This window comes from Mercenaria mercenaria, chromosome 13 (genome assembly GCF_021730395.1).
Source record: "Mercenaria mercenaria strain notata chromosome 13, MADL_Memer_1, whole genome shotgun sequence".
Lineage (NCBI taxonomy): Eukaryota > Metazoa > Mollusca > Bivalvia > Venerida > Veneridae > Mercenaria > Mercenaria mercenaria.
The window spans coordinates 16,003,683-16,025,144 of NC_069373.1; the positions used below are offsets into that span (position 1 = coordinate 16,003,683).

At 38.6% G+C, this 21,462-nt stretch overlaps 1 protein-coding gene across 5 annotated transcripts in view; it reads right to left on the reverse strand.

Annotated features, from left to right (window-relative positions):
- The window catches only part of LOC123529641 (synapsin-like), a 173,275-nt gene that overhangs the window by 6,328 nt on the left and 145,485 nt on the right, over positions 1-21,462 (reverse strand). For 4 of the 5 annotated variants that reach the window (XM_045310046.2, XM_045310045.2, XM_045310047.2 and 1 more), the window contains 4 exons: positions 13,098-13,200; positions 9,502-9,617; positions 7,559-7,739; positions 5,837-6,018 (listed from right to left, as the gene is read on the reverse strand). In XM_045310046.2, the coding sequence (XP_045165981.2) occupies positions 5,837-6,018; positions 7,559-7,739; positions 9,502-9,617; positions 13,098-13,200 (582 nt within the window). The remainder of the gene's footprint in view (positions 1-5,836; positions 6,019-7,558; positions 7,740-9,501; positions 9,618-13,097; positions 13,201-21,462) is intronic. The other variant, XM_045310049.2, reaches the window with a different exon arrangement.

Consider the following 21,462-nt stretch of genomic DNA (forward strand, 5'->3'; position numbering starts at 1 on the left):
GACACATTATTAAGAGTCATATTTCAAGTTCAAAGAGTGGGGAGCATTCTTATAAACATGTACTACAAGGAAATTAAAAGAAACCCCAGATTGCATGTCCGATGTCTGGGTGCATCTTATAAGCGAGTGCGTCTTATAAGTGAAAATATATGGTAAAGGTAATGCCAGTTGATTGCATCTAGACATGACTGCAATTAAATGAAAAAAAATCTTTTTTTCAAGCACTCCCTTGCTTAGTTTTAATCACAGAATTCTACTTTTGTATGGATAAGACATGATTGCTTTAATTGGTAAATGGTGGAAAATGATCTTAAAAGTCTCTGGTAAATTGGCTCTGCTTCATTTAAACTGAAAATTGACAGAAATAAATGCAGAAGATAGACATGGACTACTGGACTACAAGACATTCAGGAAGCAACACTTCTAGCTAACCATTATCTGGAAACAGGTTAGATACAGGCTACAGAATTCCCTATAAACAGTATTTGTATAATAAACAGATCTATATGAAGTGAATGATTGTGCCTTGAATTTTACCTTTTTGCTATAAATGTACTAATAGAATGTAGTTTACTTGACTGACCTATGATTTGACAGTTTATATAGGTAAAAGTAACTCATTTTTGCAATTTCATTAAGACAGATTTTTTTTCCTTAACTCCTTGGGGCCAAAATGCGACTAAAGGCGCTATATTTTCTACCCCTGTAGCGTCGATATCCGACTATACGCGCTTTATCAGGACTCCCCAGGACGGCAATTGACGAGTATAGTCGTGGCAATGAGATCATGCTGATTGCGTCACATACTTGTTAATTTTTGATAATCCTGATAAAAGCAAGATTATTTTGCATACCGGCTATTATTTCTTAGATGTTATAATTATTACTTATGCTAATAATTAGTTTGCTCGTTAAAATAAATGTTTGTAAATTTTCAGTATTAAAAGGAAATAAAAAAGACGAACTCGGATGTGTTTGTTCATACTGTATTTCTAAAGATTAAAATAATGTCGGCTGCTCGAGAATTTTCTTAAATTGAAGAAAATATTCATTATCATGCTGATTTTGACGTATCAGTCCGTCGGATGATGATTCCGACGATAAAATTTCATTATCATAGAAATGAATGGTCAGATAATGTTAACTTTTAGAAATCTGAAATATCCGTACACTTACATCGCATTAAATTCAAATGGATAAAATTAACACAGCAAAAAATATTTCATACATAAAAATGTGTGTATATACACGCTTTTTGTAAATTTAATAATTCTTCAAAGATAGGTGCAAATATTACAACTTAAATGCCTCAGTGTGTGTCACACAACGTTTGTGTACATATTTAGAAATAAATTATACATCAAAATAAACCATCGATATTCACTCAAAAATGGGTGTTAATTTTGAGTAATGCTGATGCCAATTCTCTGTGTTAATAATGTATTTCTGTTTATTGGAATCTAATGTGTTTACATTTGAAAAAGTAATAAAATCGGAAATGTTCAAATATTTATTAAACGCCATAGGTGTGTAAAAATGATGAATGTTTCGAAGTGAAATTATAATTCTATTTGGATATAACTTACGGACGAAAGTGGATAAATATAAATATTTTTTCAAAGATTTTATAAGTAAAATTTAATTTACACCGATGTTAATAATATTTCCATGCATGATTTCAATTGAGTGCCTGCGAGTGTGATTATGAGAAAATCAGATTATGTTCTTCGACGTCGGTTGGTAATTCTTATCTCGCTGCAGCATGTATATTATGATATCGGCCTCAGGGAGTTAAAGACATAGACCATTTACATCACTCATGAAAAGGTAGGAGATGCAAATCACAGATCAACAGGTATATCAAACAAGTGACAGAGTATTTAAGTGGCAATACAGTGAAAAACCTTGTTAGCTAAAAATGCTTCAGTGCATTTAGGAGCTAAGAAATGACTAGAAGATGCTTTTGTAGAAAAGCCCATTTCTCCCCCAATGCAGTTATATAGGCAAGAAGTCAATAAGGGACAGGAGTGAAAGTCAAAGAGACACTGATGGCTGGCTGCAATAGGGATCATCTACTTGGCATGTCCAATCACCCCACTAAGTTTCAACATTCCGGGTCTAGTGGTTCTCAAGCAATGAATTGGAAACAGTTTTCCATGTTCAGGCCCATGTGTCCTTGACCTTAGCTCAAGTGACCCCAAAAACTATAAGGGTCATCTACTCTTTAAGTCCTATCATCCTACGAAGTTTGAAGGTTCTGGGTCAAATGGTTCTCAAGTTATTGATAAGAAACTGTTTTCCATGTTCTGGTCCCTGTGACCTTGACTTTTGATCAAGTGACCCAAAAAGCAATAGGGGTCATCTACTCTACATGTCTAATCATCCTATGAAGTTTCAACATTCTGGGTCAAGTGGTTCTGAAGTTATTGATCAGAAATGATTTTTCATGTACAGGTCCCTGTGACCATGGCCTATGATTTAGTAACCACAAAAATAATAGGGGTCATCTCCTCTGTAAGCTCTATCACCCTATAAGGTTTGAAGGCTGTAGGTCAAATGAATCTCCAGTTATTGATCAAAAATGAAGTGTGACGGACAGATGGCCCCTTGATGGAGTGACCCCAAAAACAATAGGAGTCATCTACTCTGTATCACCCTATGAAGTTTGAAGGTTCTCGGTCAAATGGTTCTCAAGTTATTGACTGGAAATGTATTTCCATTGTGACCTTGATCTTTGACAGAGTGACCCCAAAATAAATATGGTTTATTTATTCTGCATGTCCAATTATGAAGTTTCAACATTCTAAGTCAAGTGGTTCTCAAGTTACTGACCGGAAATGGTTTTCCATGTTCAGGCCCCTGTGACCTTGATCTTTAACAGATTTCCTCAGTTACTGATCGGAAATGGTTTTCCATGTTTAGGCTCATGACCTTGACCTTTGATGGAGTGACCCAAAAAACAATATGGGTCATTTTCTCCATAAGCCCTGCCGTCCAATGAAGTTTGAAGGTCCTATGTCAAATGGTTTTCCAGTTATTGATCAGAAATGAAGTGTGATGGAAGGACAGGGCAAAAACAATACGTCTCCCTGTAGAGTGAAGGGGGTGGGGGAGTGGGGGAGTGGGGGGGGGGCGGGGGAGACATTAAAACTATTTTTACACAAAGTTTAACAGTGACCTTGACCTACAAGCATAAATAATGTATGAGGCACACTGTCTCATCATTGGGAACAGTTGTGTGCAGAACTATGATAATCCGTCAATGCAAATAAAACTTATGGAATGGAAACAATTTTACTTTACCTTCAATAGTGACCTTAAGCTTTGACCAACAACCATGGGTCATGTGCCTGAAACAAGTCTAATCATAGGGAACACTCCTGTGTAGTGATAAAAAATCCTTCAATGCAATTAAAAGTTATGGAGCAGAAACAAATTTTTACTTGACCTTTAACAGCAGGATAGGGCTCCGGAAATTTTGAAAACTCAATTGGTCCGAAACAAAATCAAGACATTGGCACTACCCCACCCACTGTATTACCATATATACTTTATTTGTAAAACATGACAGAGTAAAGGAGAAGAGTGGACCTAAATGCAAAACTTAACCAAGAAATCTGATATTTTCAAAAGTTCAAAAGGGGCCATAATTCTTGCAAAAAGCAGGATGAGTTATGTATCTTCCTGTACAGAGTCAGCTTTTGATGGTGAACAAGTGTTGCAAGTTTTAAAGCAATAGCTTTGATAGTTTAGAAGAAAAGTTGACCTAAACACAAAACTTAACGAAATATCTGATATTTTCTAAGTCCAAAAGAGGCCATAATTCTTGCAAACAGTAGGATGGAGTTATGTTTTTTGCTGTACAGAGTCAGCTTTTGATGGTGAATAAGTGTTGCAAGTTTAAAGCAATAACTTCCATACTGTATACACAGCAGGTTTTTTGTGATGTTTCCTCATTATTTGACGGAATTTTATAAAATACAATGTGTCAAAGTGATTTACTTGACACATAGTCTCTGCCAAACATCCTCAGATTTTTTTGGAGTGCTCTACCAAGGACCAAATGTGTAGGTTATGTGAGATCGAATTTCCCATGTGTAGGGTACCAAGAGGATTATAGACAACAGAACTATCAAAATTATGTTTGAAGATTACCGTAGATAATCGATTTCTGGGCTACCTGATATCAAAGAAGTATAAAATACATTTAACTCTTTGCTGATATGGAGTTTCAAATATTTTAATGCAAAATGTGTGAAAACATGCCAGGAAAGTTTTATACAGGTCTTGTTAAAAACTTAATGATCAGTTACAGAAATGCGTTGTAAAATATATTTTAATGAAAAACAGCATTTATTTATCTTTTTTTTTTACGCGAGCTCTAAATTTTACATTTTATACAAATATAATTTAAGACGCCGGGTCCCGATACCGGCTATTAGCTATGCCCGAGTCATTGGTATTTACTCCCCTTGAATTCTCTTCAATATAGAGGTACGCGGGGTAAACAAAGATCGATTTTCTTAATTTTTGAGTCGAGAGAAATGTTTGGTCTTTTTCTATCCCCATATATAGGATGCATCGGTCCTTCGAGACCAGAATCTCGTAAAAAAATGTGCGTCTTATATTCGTAGGATGACGGTAATTATAAAAATTATTTATATCATTTTCTCGCGTGGTGTCTCCTTAAATGCAATGACCATTTGTTTCTTTTTACCCATCTTCAAACATTGCCTTTTGAAATAAAACAATCTGTCACCTAATTGTCTAAATAAAAGAAGTGGGTCCCAGTCAAAAGCATTTGGATAAAGTCAGAAGCATTTGGGTCCAGTCAAAAATGTTTTAATACATTGCAGTCGGCTGCTTGCAACTTTAAGGAACGTGCTGCGTGAGCACTGTAGTGTCATGTGCTAATTATGGTCCGATTACCAATTTGACAATCGGACCATTTGACACGTTTATTGATTATCTGAGGGTGCAATCAATAATTTACTGCTTGCCAGGTGATTATGTATTGAGATTTAAGACCAAAATCTATACTTTTTCTAATTTTTTACTGGACAGATATTTTCCGTTTTTTTCACTTTATGAAAGTAAAAAATCGGTCCAAAACCAAGAAACCGGCAAATTTCTGGAGCCCTGTTTAACAGTGTCCTTGACTTTTAACTGACAAGCCTAGATCATGTGCTGACACATTGTCTCGTCATGGGAAATGTTTGTGTGTAGCATTAAGATAATCCATCAATGGCTATAAAAGTTATGGAGCGGAAACAATTTTAACTTGACCTTCAATAGTGACCCTGACCTTTGACCTACAAGCACAAGTCATGTATGTGCATAATCTTCATATTGCCCTCTATTCTCATACCTAGCTTGAATACTTTTTTGAGTAATTGCAGGATCCACATTTGTGGATGGATGGATAGCATGCCTATAGTCCCCTCCGATGTTTTAAGTTTGAAGGTGAAGGTCAGATGAGGGTCAAGGTCTTTATATACAGGTCAATTGGAAAGTCTTGCTAGAAAGATTGTTAAGTGTGAGTATGAATTAAATCAGGTCATTAATGTGGGCTGTAGGCAATCTGGGTCGGTCGGACGGACGAACAAATGGATGGACAGACAGCTAAATCACTATATGCACGGGGCACTATCAGTAAAATATTATGAGATCTGCATCAGGAAATATGCACTTGTTCTTTTACAAAGAATACTGCACTCCTAAAGTTGTGCAATAGTTCCGTTGAAGAACATGTGCATATTTCTCAATACAAATCTAATCTATATATGCAACATTGTGACACAGTTTAAACTGGTTGTAAAGTCTACAAATGACTTACCGAGGTCCTTCTCTCTGGGGTTGAGGCCTTTGTTGCTGCTGTTGTTGCTGAGTTGGGGCATGGGGCAAACCTTGTTGTTGTTGTTGTTGTTGTTGGGGTAGTGGGGCATGGGGTAGGCCTTGTGATTGAGGTCCATTTATTTGCTGTTGCCTAAGATCTACATCTTTGCGACCATTCATCTGCTGAAATATAAAATCATGTTTTCAGAGCATTTTTTTTCTTTTTTTTTTAGAGGTAAACACACTTTTCTAAAGCTAATCTATTAACCATAAACTCAAAACAGACCCGGTATATATAATATTTTTAGATAAAAAGATTAAGATCAATAACGTAAGACTTTGGTTATATATATATCTAATAGAGTTTGATACATATTCTGAAAAATATTGGCTTAACATACAAGTTTATACATTTTTTCACTCTCGGCAATCACTGAAAATGAGAAGAATAAAAAAATTTCAAGTGAATTATCAAAGACCCTGCTTTTGTTTCTGATAAAACTCCTGTCAAACAGGAAAGTGCATTACTGCTGAAAAATAGGGAAAAACGAATTAAATTAATTATAATGGATAAGACTTTGCTTGTTTCAGACAGAATTCATTAATATGTATGATTTGTATTTATTTAAATTTGTTCATATAGAAAAACTCCAAGAATGGAAATCTATGCAAATGTTTTATGATTATAAATGAGAAGTTCATAAACTTGTTATGTCTAGTTTTTTGCATTTACTTGAAGTTTAGAGACTCAAGTCCCTTGAGGAATTTTTTGTCCAGAGCATTTGTATGTAAAATTGTGTAGAGGGGTAACTAAAGTTTAAAATGCATACATATGCTGAACTTAGTGTGTGCAGTAATTTATGTAAAGATATTAAGCCCACTATTCACTGCTCATCAATGTCACTAAAGGTCAAGGTCAATGTTATTTTTAGGATAAAATGTTAACACATCATTAAAAAGATGTTTTCTAGCCCTGAAAGTTTTATTTCTTTTGCACAGTTTTAGCCACCTGCTTTCAGGAAGTGTTTTGTAACTTAAATGTTAACAATACAAGTAACAACGAAACTTATTTCATTAGTCAAAATTTAATAAATTATGTGACTCTACCTCAATCTGTGACTTTGATTGAAAAATTAGAGCATAACTATATTGTATCGGGAGTATATACTGCATGTACAGACACTTCTGATTGCATTAAATGTACATGCACATTTCCAAAATTATACTAATATATTTACAACTTCTGGACTAAAATAATGTCCAAGTTATGAGGTTCAAAGGTCAAGGTCAAAATCATCATTGCATGGTCAACATGTACACAAAATAATGTAAAACACATTATTCACTGGAATATCATAACACAATTATAATTCTGTGGTACATAAAAAAGTCCATGTCTAGTATGTCTTCCTATGTCAAATTGTTTTGTATTTAAAGGACCACAATGGAAATAAGAGATTCCACGTCTCTTTTTTGTGTCATCCTTTGCGTATTATGTAGCTGACGTGGATCATTATTACATGTTTGTTTCTGTTTTCATGGATAATGTATTGTGACGCCATGTTCTATACATTTTATGCAGAAATAAATCTTTCTATCTATCTACCCTGGTGTTCAAAACTGGGGGCATAATAAACCCTGGTTCAAATCTGACCACACTCTTTGCCCAAAATGATCCTTTTTGCCGGCAGTTGATACATATAGATTAGTCCTCTAGATTTACCTGTTGTTGTTGTTGTACTGGTTGACCTTGTTGACCTCTGGGATCTGGATGCTGCCGCTGTTGTTGCGCTGTTGCTGGAGGAGGTCTACCAGCAGGCTGGCTCCCTGTACTGCCGAGACTCATACCAGAACCATTACCATTCATGGTATAACCAATGACAGAACTACTGGTTGATGTCTTCCTGTAAAACATGACAGTATTCTTTTGTACAACTGTTTTATGTTGTAATAAAAGCTATCACTAAAAGCAACAGTTACTACAGTTGTCACAGGAGTGACGATTATTATACCCCCACAATATGGCCTTGTTACAGAAGTAAGCCAATGTCTAAGTCGAACATCAAAATAGGGGTCATCTGCTGGTCATGATCAACAGTCCTATCAACTTATAAATGGTTTAACTGTTCTGGGTCACTGTGACCTTGATGCCACTCTGTTACTGGGAAAGTAAAATGTTCTGATCATGACCACTGACTTTCAAATCTGACCTTGACCTTGGACCTAGTGACCTGCATTGTGTGCTCTCTATGTCTTCTTGATGAGATTAAAAAATTGATCCTAGTTTTATGAAAATCCTTCCAGTGGTTGAGATGATAAGAAGTGGATAAAAATGTAAGTTATTTGATCTTTTACCTCTAAGTGTGACCTTGACCTTTGACCTAATGGCATGGGTAGTCACTTTGCTTGTCATTTTTGTGAGGTAAACAATTGGTGACAGCTTTATAAAGTTCATTTTAGTGATAAAGAAAAGAAGGTAAGTACTTAAGCAATTTGATCTTTGACCTCTGTGACCTTGACCTTTGACCTAATGGCATGGGTAGTCATTTTGCTTGTCATTTTTGTGAGGTCAACAATTGTTGATCGCTTTATAAAGTTCATTTTAGTGATAAAGAAGGTAAGAACTTAAGCAATTTGATCTTTGACCTCTGTAACCTTGACCTTTGACTTTGTGACCTGAGTCATGTGCTCTGCAAGTGGTGTTGATGAGGTTAACACATGATACTCGTTTTATGAAACATTTTCAAGCAGTTTAGATGGTATGGAGCACACAAAAAGGTTAAGTTATTTGACCATTGACCTTTCAAGTGTGACCTCGACCTTGGACCTAGTAACCTGGCTGTGTGCTCATCACATCATCTTAATGATGTAAATAGCTGATGTTAGTTTTATTAACTGTTTCCTAGCTGTAAAAGTAACTAGAATGTGTCTGTAGGACACAGGGTGTGCAACCACTGGTAAATTTGTCACAAATAAGGGGAATAATTCAAATGTTTGCAGTCTCAATGGGGTATAGCCTCAAGAAACATTTTATAAAAAGGATTCATTATTCTAGGCCATATACTTTGAGCTATGAGCATCACAAACAAAAATCAACTGTTCAAGGGCCATGACTCTGTAATAAGCATTAAAATTCTCAAGAAGAATGCCAAATGTGCAAGGTCACATCATGATAAAGACTCAAGCAAGGTTTCATGAACTTACATCAAATAATTTTTGAGCTAGGCACATAATTAGGTGAAAATGCGCATTTTTTACTATTTCAGGGGCCATAACTCTGAAAATAAGGGGCAGACCCAAATGAAAAATAAAAGGTGCGCAAGTTCATATGATGATCAAGACTCATGCAAGGTTTCATGAATCTACATCAAATACTTTTTGAGCTAGGCACAAGGTGAAAATGTGCATTTTTTACTATTTCAGGGGCCATAACTCTGAAAATAGGGGGCAGAGCCAGACAAAAAATAGGTGCACAGGTTCATATCATGATAAAGACTCGTGTAAGGTTTCATCAATTTATGTCAAATACTTATTGAGCTAGGTGCGTCATGAACTTCGGACGGACAGACCCATGCCCCCACCATGCATGAAGGGGCCACAAAAATGCTTCAACAGTTATCAGTTTAAAAATTTGAGCAAAAAGACATTCAAAATTAAAGTATTTACGTGGAAGTCTGGACTGGTTTTAAAGTTGCTTGCATCTTTGAGAGAGTTAGTTCAGAAATGAGTTTACGATCTTCTTCCTGTGTCTCTCCGAGCAATGTCATGGCAGAGTCATTCACCTGAAACACAAAAGAGCAATGTCATGGCAGAGTCATTCCCCTGAAAAATAAAAGAGCAATGTCACGGCAGAGTCATTCCCCTGAAACATAAAAGAGCAATGTCATGGCAGAGTCATTCACCTGAAACACAAAAGAGCAATGTCACGGCAGAGTCATTCCCCTGAAACATAAAAGAGCAATGTCATGGCAGTCATTCACCTGAAACATAAAAGAGTAATGTCATGGCAGAGTCATTCACCTGAAACATAAAAGAGCAATGTCATGGCAGAGTCATTCACCTGAAACATAAAAGAGCAATGTCACAGCAGAGTCATTCACCTGAAACACAAAAGAGCAATGTCATGGCAGAGTCATTCCCCTGAAACACAAAAGAGTAATGTCATGGCAGACTCATTCACCTGAAACACAAAAGAGCAATGTCATGGCAGAGTCATTCCTCTGAAACATAAAAGGCACAGTCGTTCACCTTAAACACAAAAGAGCAATATCATGGCAGAGTCATTCCCCTGAAACACAAAACAGCAATGTCACGGCAGAGTCATTCACCTGAAACATAAAAGAGCAATGTCACCGCAGAGTCATTCACCTGAAACATAAAAGTGCAATGTCACGGCAGAGTTATTCCCCTGAAACATAAAAGAGCAATGTCATGGCAGAGTCATTCACCTGAAACACAAAAGAGCAATGTCACGGCAGAGTCATTCACCTGAGACATAAAAGAGCAATGTCATGGCAGAGTCATTCCCTTAAAACACAAAAGAGCAATGTCACAGCAGAGTCATTCACCTGAAACATAAAAGAGCAATGTCATGACACAGTCATTCCCCTGAAACACAAAAGAGCAATGTCATGGCAGAGTCATTCACCTGAGACATAAAAGAGCAATGTCATGACAGAGTCATTCCCCTGAAACACAAAAGAGCAATGTCATGGCAGAGTCATTCACCTGAGATTTAAAAGAGCAATGTCACGTCAGAGTTATTCATCAGAAACACAAAAGAGCAATGTAATGGGAGTCATTCACCTGAAACACAAAAGAGTCATTCACTGGAAACACAAAAGAGCACTGGCCCTGGTGGAATCCGTTTTCGACTTTTTTACAAAAAGTTGCAAATCTGTACTTTTTATGCTTTAAACATGGTCAGTGATGTTAGAAATCAACTTACTGATGCTCTAAAGGCATAACCCCCTTATTTGTATTCATTTTATGACACAAAAATAATTCTGAAAAGTCCCACTTTATAAAAAAAAAAAATAAAACTAAAAAAAATACTGACAAACCTTCCCTATGTTTTTTAACATGTTACCGGAAACATACAATTATTTTTATGTCTTGCACTGACTGACAGGATCTTCCTCTGGAACTTTTAAATTGTTGAACACAAAAGTTAATGGATGTTTTCAAACATTTCTGGAGATGTTAAAGAAAGGTTGTCACATTTTATTTGATGCTCCATCTGGTGCACATGCTTCAAAACCAACATAAATGCACTTATATGGTATTTAACTGTTAACAGTTTCATTTTAGTGTGATGCTTACAGGATTCTATTTAACACTTGAACAACAATTTGTACTCTTTGCCAGGTTCTGACAAATATGGGAACGACAAAACAATGTGTCATTGAAAATACTAGGATGAGGTTTTCTGAAATAAACTCTGTCCCTAGTAAAGTATGTTGTAACAGTAAGGAATCATGATGAAAACTACTTTGCAATCTTTTTGTTGCATCACTCTACAAGACAGCAGTCTTGGAAATTCCATGAAAACTGCAAATTTTAGTAGAACACTGCTTATGACCTTCTACATAAGAGAGAGTAATGGTTTTTGATCTACAGAAAAGCTGCCACAACAGGGTTTTGAACTGCTGCCTTTTCATTTTCAAATGTAAATCTATGAGACTAACAATACTTAGCCAAGTGCATCGACTTTAAATTTCTTCAAGTAATATAGCAAAACTTAGTAAACCTTGACTTTAACCCAACTAACCGCAGCTACCTATAAGCCCAGCTCCATTCCAATAAAAGAAATTTAGTGTACAGTCAACATTGTATCAAGACATTGCCAATGGGATTGCTAAAAAGTGGTCTCTTAATGGAATGGTCTCTTAATAATTTCAGTCAGGTGAAGAGAAAAGTTATTTTTAACTGCTGATATAACTAAAGTCTGTTTTAAGATCATAAACAGTTTTCCAAGTCCACAAACCATGAAAATATAGCTGTTTATTCATCAGTTACACTGTTTCAAAGGTTAAGTGCATTAAGTCAGATGCAAAACGTACTTGCTAATTACACAAAAGAAATGCCCGGCGGGAATCCGGTGCCCAGTCACTTAATAGACACTTTTGTCGAATATTTTACCTGTCGGGGACTATATTAATGTGGTCGCTAGTCGTCTAAAAGCCGCTTAACAGCGGTGGTTGCAAGTACGATGTTGACTGTACAGTTTTTCCTCTTTTTAGTAACAGTGACCTTGACTTTCTCTGGACTTGCCACACTGTCATCCTAACTTTGATCACTATAAGCTATGTATATAAGCCAATGAACATTGCAATACGTCAACCCAAACTGAAGATACTGAATAAAGTTTGACACCACCCTTAAGTCTACCCAATAACATTGCCAGTTGAGTAATTGGGTTTAATTTCAATTTTAAAACTAGAGATGCTTTTGAGAAAAGCGCATGTCTCCCATAACTGCCCCTATGAAAAATGTCTAGTGTCTCTAGATGGCTTAGATGAGTGAATCCAATTAGATGGTCTGGACGAGTGGATCCAATCAGTAATTCAAGGGCCATAAATCAAAAAAGCCTGGACCGATTTGGCTAGTTACCAAACTTGGCCGAGGTCTCATGGTCAAATACATTTTGTTCAAGTTTGGTGAAGATCGGATGAGAAATGTTCGACTTAGAGTGCGGACAAGAGTAAAAAGGCAGATTTTTCAATAATTCAAGGGCTGTAACTCCAAAATGCCTGGACCTATTTGGCTAGTTATCAAACTTGGCTGAGGTCTCATGGTCAAACATATTTTGTTCAAGTTTGGTGCGGATTGGATGAGAAATGTTTGAATTAGAGTGCGGACAAGAGTAAAAAGGCTGATTTTTGGTAATTCAAGGGCCATAACTCCAATACGCCTCGACCGATTTGGCTAGTTATCGAACTTGGCCGAGGTCTCATGGTCAAACACATTTTGTTCAAGTTTGGTGAAAATCGGATGAGAAATGTTCGACTTAAAGTGCGGACAAGCTTTGTGACAGACACACACACACACACACAGACTGGAGTAAATCAATATGTCTCCCACACCACTGTGTGGTGGGAGACATAATAAATAAAGTCTCCCAACAGCATACTCCTTACCTAACCAAGTGAACTATCCTACCATTTTTTACTCTTAAACATAATACTATCAAGCAAACATGGTTTCCTACACTATGTAATACCTTACACTGTGACATATTTCTTGCTAAAAAAATATCTTACCCCAATAATATAATCCTTGCCGTCTTTCCCTTGAATAGCTTCTACAACAAGAACATCTAGACCACCAAATATTTTGCTGCACTCATCCACCCATAACTTGTACCTGTAATTAGTAACATATACAGCATAGATGACAACTTGCACATCTGTCCACTCAGGACATGTACATGTAATTGTACATACAACAGCATAGATGGCATTACTAATAACTTGTACCTGTATAAGTTAGCAAAATATGAAAGCATGTACATTTGTCCACCAATAACATGTACCTTTAATTGCTAACTGTATACAGCAAAGATCAGAATTTGTACATTCGTCCACCAAAACCTTGTACCTGTAACATATACGGCACAGATGATATTGTGCATTAGCCAATTCATATCTAATGAGTGAGTGAGTTGGGTTTTATGGCGAATCGACACAAAATGGTCATATATCGCCAAGAATATATATAATGAAATAACAGCATAAATAAGTTTAAAGAAAGAATATTGTTTTCTCTGCGTTCACTTATTTTGTTCCATGGTCACGACATATTTTAAGTTCTAACATGATGTGATTAATTTTCCTATTAAACAAAGAAGGATGGAAGTTGTGTGTTATTATACAACAATTCATTTTTCTGACGTCACAATTATTACGTCATAACGTTAAATGGCATAGCGGCACCCTGAAAAAGAACGCAACTGAAAACAGGCAAATATTTGAAGGATGTCGTCAAGACTCTACTTAAAAATCCATGGTAACGTGTTAGAATCGAAGTAATATATTTCATTAAGTGACTGCACCCTCGTGATATAATTCCTTCGCACCTAACTCCAAACAATGATTTATTCAATGACAAGTCATAAAATAAACAAAATAACATGCAAATATTCACATTTGACCATTTTCATTATTACAATATTGGAAGTTACTATTTGTCAACAAAAACCAAATTATTATATTGAGTATTCACTATACTGACATGTTCTCTACATGTAACTGACCATTTTCCCCACATGAATCAGAGAGGTGGAGAACTACTGCTGTGAGACACATTGTCTTCACATTGTGTCCAGTAGTTGCTAAATCCAGTAGTTGCTAAATAATTAAAATTACCACGTATATTTCATGAAACAAGACCAAAAGATTCTTTCTAGAGCATATGCAATGATTTGTCTTTTAAGAAAATCTGATTTTAGCATCATATTACAGATGTTTAATATGACAGTGATGAAAGTCAGTGATGTTAGTCTACTTTATGTTCAATATCAAAATCTTCGAAATTCTGTGCAGAAGTAGCACTTCCCCATATGTTTCCGTCATGTGATTAACTGGTAACTGTCACTTCATTTCTAAATGTTACTTAATAAATGAGCCGCACCATCAGAAAACCAACATAGTGGCATCTACGCAGTCTGGTCAGGATCCATGCTGTTCGCTTTCAAAGCCTATTGCAATTAGAGAAACAGTTAGCGAACAGCATGGATCCTGGTCTGGATTTATGCTGGTCGCAAAGCCACCATGTTGGTTTTCTCATGGTGCAGCTCAAATGATACTTCCTAAACAGTGATATGTTGTTGAATAAAATCGTTGTTTGTTTAGAAGCCAAGGAGATCTAATAATGAGCATCTGAATGACAACTACATTTTATTCAAGAGCAAATTCACTGGTAGAGACATATTATTTCAATTCTAACATAGGATTATTATCTACATCTTTGTAGATATCACCAAATAATTGCCTGTTTTGTGTGATTTTCCAAAGTGTCTCTATGATGTTTGACACTATGACTTTACAGCATGTTCAGTCTTCTTTGTTTAATAGGGAAATTAATAGTATTTCTATATATTAACTGATTATTTACCACTTCATTCTTTTATGTTTACTGGTACTTAAGTTTTGAGAATGCAAGGAAATTTGAATCATCCGAGATGTTACCACAAAGGCTGACGATTCTACCTTCAGCAATATCCAATTTCTTAAATGGGCAGACAAAATAGGGGTTTTCCATTTAATGATACACTAAGGTGGTTTGGAATATTGATGACTTGGAAGAAATAACAGTTAACATTTCCAGAAAATTGAATTTAATGATGAAATCCTTGAGAAAATTGAAGACTAATGATGTTTCCTCACTGAAAAGCCTTGACACGACTATTGTTGTTTCCTTTTTGAAGAGTTTCCTACAAATGGTAAGTTTCACTTGAAAGAACAATCTTTCAACATCGTATCTCAAACAGATAACATAGATGAGTTTTATTTCACAAATTAGCACTGATTATTTATTTGCCGAAGTTCAAAGACTGAATAATCATTTCAGCATAAATATTTAAAAATTTATCAGGAGATTTAAATTGCTGTGCCACTATTCTTACTATGCTTGAATATGTTTCAGTAATAATCTGTCTGTACTTGATTTATTGTTGTTAACATTTAATAACATGGTGTGTGAATTTTTGTATCTTTTTTTTATTTTCTAAATTTTCCTCTGCAAGTAATTGATCTGATCTTATCAGGAAATTGTGAGAGGGAACAAGATGATTTATAAACAATTTGTATTTGCATATTTCCAGAAGATAGGCCTCCTTGTTTAAACAACATTCCAAGAATCTGGGCTCTGTGCAGAAGAGTTTTAAGGAGATGATGTTGTAAGCAAACTACTGATAAGAAATAATAAATGGCAGAAAGATTTTAAACATCTCTTCAAAAACACTCCAGATTCTGACAACTTCTGGCACAAACAGCTAGTCTAGTCTTTGACAAACCACTAGATTGTTCAACCATCTACATAAGCAATTAAGCCTCTGACAGAGGCACTAGACTGACCTCCAGCACAAGCAAGTAAGTCTCTGACAGAGGCACTAGACTGACCTCCAGCACAAGCAATTAAGCCTCTGACAGAGGCACTAGACTGACCTCCAGCACAAGCAATTAAGCCTCTGACAGAGGCACTAGACTGACCTCCAGCACAAGCAATTAAGCCTCTGACAGAGGCACTAGACTGACCTCCAGCACAAGCAATTAAGCCTCTGACAGAGGCACTAGACTGACCCAAGCACAAGCAATTAAGCCTCTGACAGAGGCAACAGACTGACCCAAGCACAAGCAATTAAGCCTCTGACAGAGGCAACAGATTGACATCCAGCACAAGCAATTAAGCCTCTGACAGAGGCACTAGACTGACCCAAGCACAAGCAATTAAGCCTCTGACAGAGGCACCAGATTGACCCAAGCACAAGCAATTAAGCCTCTGACAGAGGCACTAGACTGACCCAAGCACAAGCAATTAAGCCTCTGACAGAGGCAACAGATTGACATCCAGCACAAGCAATTAAGCCTCTGACAGAGGCACTAGACTGACCCAAGCACAAGCAATTAAGCCTCTGACAGAGGCAACAGATTGACATCCAGCACAAGCAATTAAGCCTCTGACAGAGGCACTAGACTGACCCAAGCACAAGCAATTAAGCCTCTGACAGAGGCAACAGATTGACATCCAGCACAAGCAATTAAGCCTCTGACAGAGGCACTAGACTGACCCAAGCACAAGCAATTAAGCCTCTGACAGAGGCACTAGACTGACCCAAGCACAAGCAATTAAGCCTCTGACAGAGGCAACAGACTGACATCCAGCACAAGCAATTAAGCCTCTGACAGAGGCACTAGACTGACCCAAGCACAAGCAATTAAGCCTCTGACAGAGGCACCAGACTGACTCAAGCATAAGCAATTAAGCCTCTGACAGAGGCAACAGATTGACATCCAGCACAAGCAATTAAGCCTCTGACAGAGGCACTAGACTGACCCAAGCACAAGCAATTAAGCCTCTGACAGAGGCACCAGACTGACTCAAGCATAAGCAATTAAGCCTCTGACAGAGGCAACAGATTGACATCCAGCACAAGCAATTAAGCCTCTGACAGAGGCACCAGACTGACCCAAGCACAAGCAATTAAGCCTCTGACAGAGGCAACAGATTGACATCCAGCACAAGCAATTAAGCCTCTGACAGAGGCAACAGACTGACCCAAGCACAAGCAATTAAGCCTCTGACAGAGGCACCAGACTGACCCAAGCACAAGCAATTAAGCCTCTGACAGAGGCAACAGATTGACATCCAGCACAAGCAATTAAGCCTCTGACAGAGGCAACAGATTGACATCCAGCACAAGCAATTAAGCCTCTGACAGAGGCAACAGACTGACCCAAGCACAAGCAATTAAGCCTCTGACAGAGGCACCAGACTGACTTCCAGCACAAGCAATTAAGCCTCTGACAGAGGCACCAGACTGACCCAAGCACAAGCAATTAAGCCTCTGACAGAGGCAACAGATTGACATCCAGCACAAGCAATTAAGCCTCTGACAGAGGCAACAGACTGACCCAAGCACAAGCAATTAAGCCTCTGACAGAGGCAACAGACTGACCCAAGCACAATCAATTAAGCCTCTGACAGAGGCAACAGATTGACATCCAGCACAAGCAATTAAGCCTCTGACAGAGGCAACAGACTGACATCCAGCACAAGCAATTAAGCCTCTGACAGAGGCAACAGACTGACCCAAGCACAAGCAATTAAGCCTCTGACAGAGGCAACAGATTGACATCCAGCACAAGCAATTAAGCCTCTGACAGAGGCAACAGATTGACATCCAGCACAAGCAATTAAGCCTCTGACAGAGGCAACAGACTGACCCAAGCACAAGCAATTAAGCCTCTGACAGAGGCACCAGACTGACTTCCAGCACAAGCAATTAAGCCTCTGACAGAGGCACCAGACTGACCCAAGCACAAGCAATTAAGCCTCTGACAGAGGCAACAGATTGACATCCAGCACAAGCAATTAAGCCTCTGACAGAGGCAACAGACTGACCCAAGCACAAGCAATTAAGCCTCTGACAGAGGCAACAGATTGACATCCAGCACAAGCAATTAAGCCTCTGACAGAGGCAACAGACTGACCCAAGCACAAGCAATTAAGCCTCTGACAGAGGCACCAGACTGACTTCCAGCACAAGCAAGTAAGCCTCTGACAGAGGCACCAGACTGACCTCCAGCACAAGCAAGTAAGCCTCTGACAGAGGCACCAGACTGACCTCCAGCACAAGCAAGTAAGTAAGCCTCTGACAGAGGCACCAGACTGACCTCCAGCACAAGCAAGTAAGCCTCTGACAGAGGCACCAGACTGACCTCCAGCACAAGCAAGTAAGCCTCTGACAGAGGCACCAGACTGACCTCCAGCACAAGCAAGTAAGCCTCTGACAGAGGCACCAGACTGACCTCCAGCACAAGCAAGTAAGTAAGCCTCTGACAGAGGCACCAGACTGACCTCCAGCACAAGCAAGTAAGCCTCTGACAGAGGCACCAGACTGACCTCCAGCACAAGCAAGTAAGTAAGCCTCTGACAGAGGCACCAGACTGACCTCCAGCACAAGCAAGTAAGCCTCTGACAGAGGCACCAGACTGACCTCCAGCACAAGCAAGTAAGTAAGCCTCTGACAGAGGCACCAGACTGACTTCCAGCACAAGCAAGTAAGCCTCTGACAGACAGAGGCACCAGACTGACCTCCAGCACAAGCAAGTAAGCCTCTGACAGACAGAGGCACCAGACTGACCTCCAGCACAAGCAAGTAAGCCTCTGACAGACAGAGGCACCAGACTGACCTCCAGCACAAGCAAGTAAGCCTCTGACAGACAGAGGCACCAGACTGACCTCCAGCACAAGCAAGTAAGCCTCTGACAGACAGAGGCACCAGACTGACCTCCAGCACAAGCAAGTAAGCCTCTGACAGACAGAGGCACCAGACTGACCTCCAGCACAAGCAAGTAAGCCTCTGACAGACAGAGGCACCAGACTGACCTCCAGCACAAGCAAGTAAGCCTCTAACAGAGGCACCAGACTGACCTCCAGCACAAGCAAGTAAGCCTCTGACAGAAGCAACAGACTGATCTCCAGCACAAGCAATTAAGCCTCTGAAAGAGGCACCAGATTGACCAGATTGACCTCCAGCACAAACAGTTAAGCCTCTAACAGAGACAATACATCAACCTTCCACATAAAAAAAATCAAGATTCGGACACCAGGTTGACCTCGGGCACAGACATATCTGAGATACTTTTCACACAAACAGTTCAGCCTCAGAAAGACACATCAGAGCAACCTCCCACACAAACAGTTCAGTCTCTGAAAGAGACACATCAGATCAACTTTTTACACAAACAGTTCAGGCTCAGAAAGAGACATCAGAGCAACCTTCCACACAAACAGTTCAGTCTCTGAAAGAGACACATCAGATCAACTTTTCACACAAACAGTTCAACCTCAGAAAGAGACATCAGATCAACCTTCCACACAAACAGTTCAGTCTCTGAAAGAGACACATCAGATCAACCTTCCACACAAACAGTTCAGCCTCAGAAAGACACATCAGAGCAACCTTCCACACAAACAGTTCAGTCTCTGAAAGAGACACATTAGATCAACTTTTCACACAAAAGTTCAGGCTCAGAAAGAGACATCAGATCAACCTTCCACACAAACAGTTCAGCCTCAGAAAGAGACACATCAGAGCAACTTTCCACAAAAACAGTTCAGTCTCTGAAAGAGACACATCAGAGCAACCTTCCACAAAAACAGTTCAGTCTCTGAAAGAGACACATCTGAGCAACCTTCCACACAAATAGTTCAAGCTCTGAAAGAGACACATCAGAGCAACCTTCCACACAAACAGTTCAAGCTCTGAAAGAGACACATCAGAGCAACCTTCTACACAAAATATTCAGGCTCTAAAAGAGACATCAGATTAACTTTCCACTTAAAATGTTCAGCCTCAGAAAGAGACATCAGATCAACCTTTCACACAAAATGTTCAGTCTCTGAAAGAGACACATCAGAGCAACCTTCCACACAAAATATTCAGGCTCAGAAAGAGACATCAGATCAACATTCCATAAAAACAGTTCAAGCTCTGAAAAAGACACATCAGAGCAACCTTCCACACAAACTGTTCAGCCTCTGAAAGAGACATCAGATCAGCCTTCCACACAAACTGTTCAGGCTCAGAAAGAGACATCAGATCAACATTCCACAAAAACAGTTCAAGCTCTGAAAGAGACACATCAGATCAACCTTTCACACAAAATGTTCAGCCTCTGAAAGAGACATCAGATCAACATTCCACAAAAACAGTTCAAGCTCTGAAAGAGACATCAGATCAACCTTTCACACAAAATGTTCAGGCTCAGAAAGAGACATCAGATCAACATTCCACAAAACCAGTTCAAGCTCTGAAAGAGACACATCAGAGCAACCTTCCACACAAAATGTTCAGCCTCTGAAAGAGACATCAGATCAGCCTTCCACACAAACTGTTCAGCCTCTGAAAGAGACATCAGATTAACTTTCCACATAAACAGTTCAGCCTTAGAAAGAGACATCAGATCAACCTTTCACACAAAATGTTCAGCCTCTGAAAGAGACATCAGATCAACATTCCACAAAACCAGTTCAAGCTCTGAAAGAGACACATCAGAGCAACCTTCCACACAAAATGTTCAGCCTCTGAAAGAGACATCAGATTAACTTTCCACATAAACAGTTCAGGCTCAGAAAGAGACATCAGATCAACCTTCCACACAAATAGTTCAGGCTTAGAAAAAGACACATCGGAGCAACCTTCCACACAAATAGTTTATCTTCTGACTCGGGTAAACTGATTATTTGCCTATCCTCTTCCAATTGCTGGCCTGCCCTCTTAGCTCAGTAGGTAAGAGCGTTGGTCTATGGATCGCAGGGTTGCGAGTTCGATCCTCGGGCGGGGCGTATGTTCTCCGTGACTATCTAATAAATGACATTGTGTCTGAAATCATTAGTCCTCCACCTCTGATTCATGTGGGGAAGTTTGCAGTTACTTGCGGAGAACAGGTTTGTACTGGTACAGAATCCAGGAACACTGGTTAGGTTAACTGCCCGCCGTTACATGACTGAAATACTGTCGAAAAACGGCGTTAAACCCAAAACAAACAAACAAATCTTCCAACTGCTAGGAAAGCAATAACCATATAAACAGTTTTAATATTTTAACTGGAAGCATTCATTAATAAGATAATATCCAGAATCCTATAAATGAACAAGAGGACCATGATGGTCCTGAATCGCTCACCTCTTCCCACATGACCCAGTTTTGAGTATGACGTCGTTTTTTCTATTATTTGACATAGTGACCTAGTTTTTGAGCTCATGTGACCCAGTTTTGAACTTGACCTAGATATTATCAAGATAAAAATTCTGAACATTCTCACAAATTTTCATGAAGATCTCATGAAAAACATGGCCTCTAGAGAGGTCACAAGGTTTTTCTATTTTTATATCTACTGG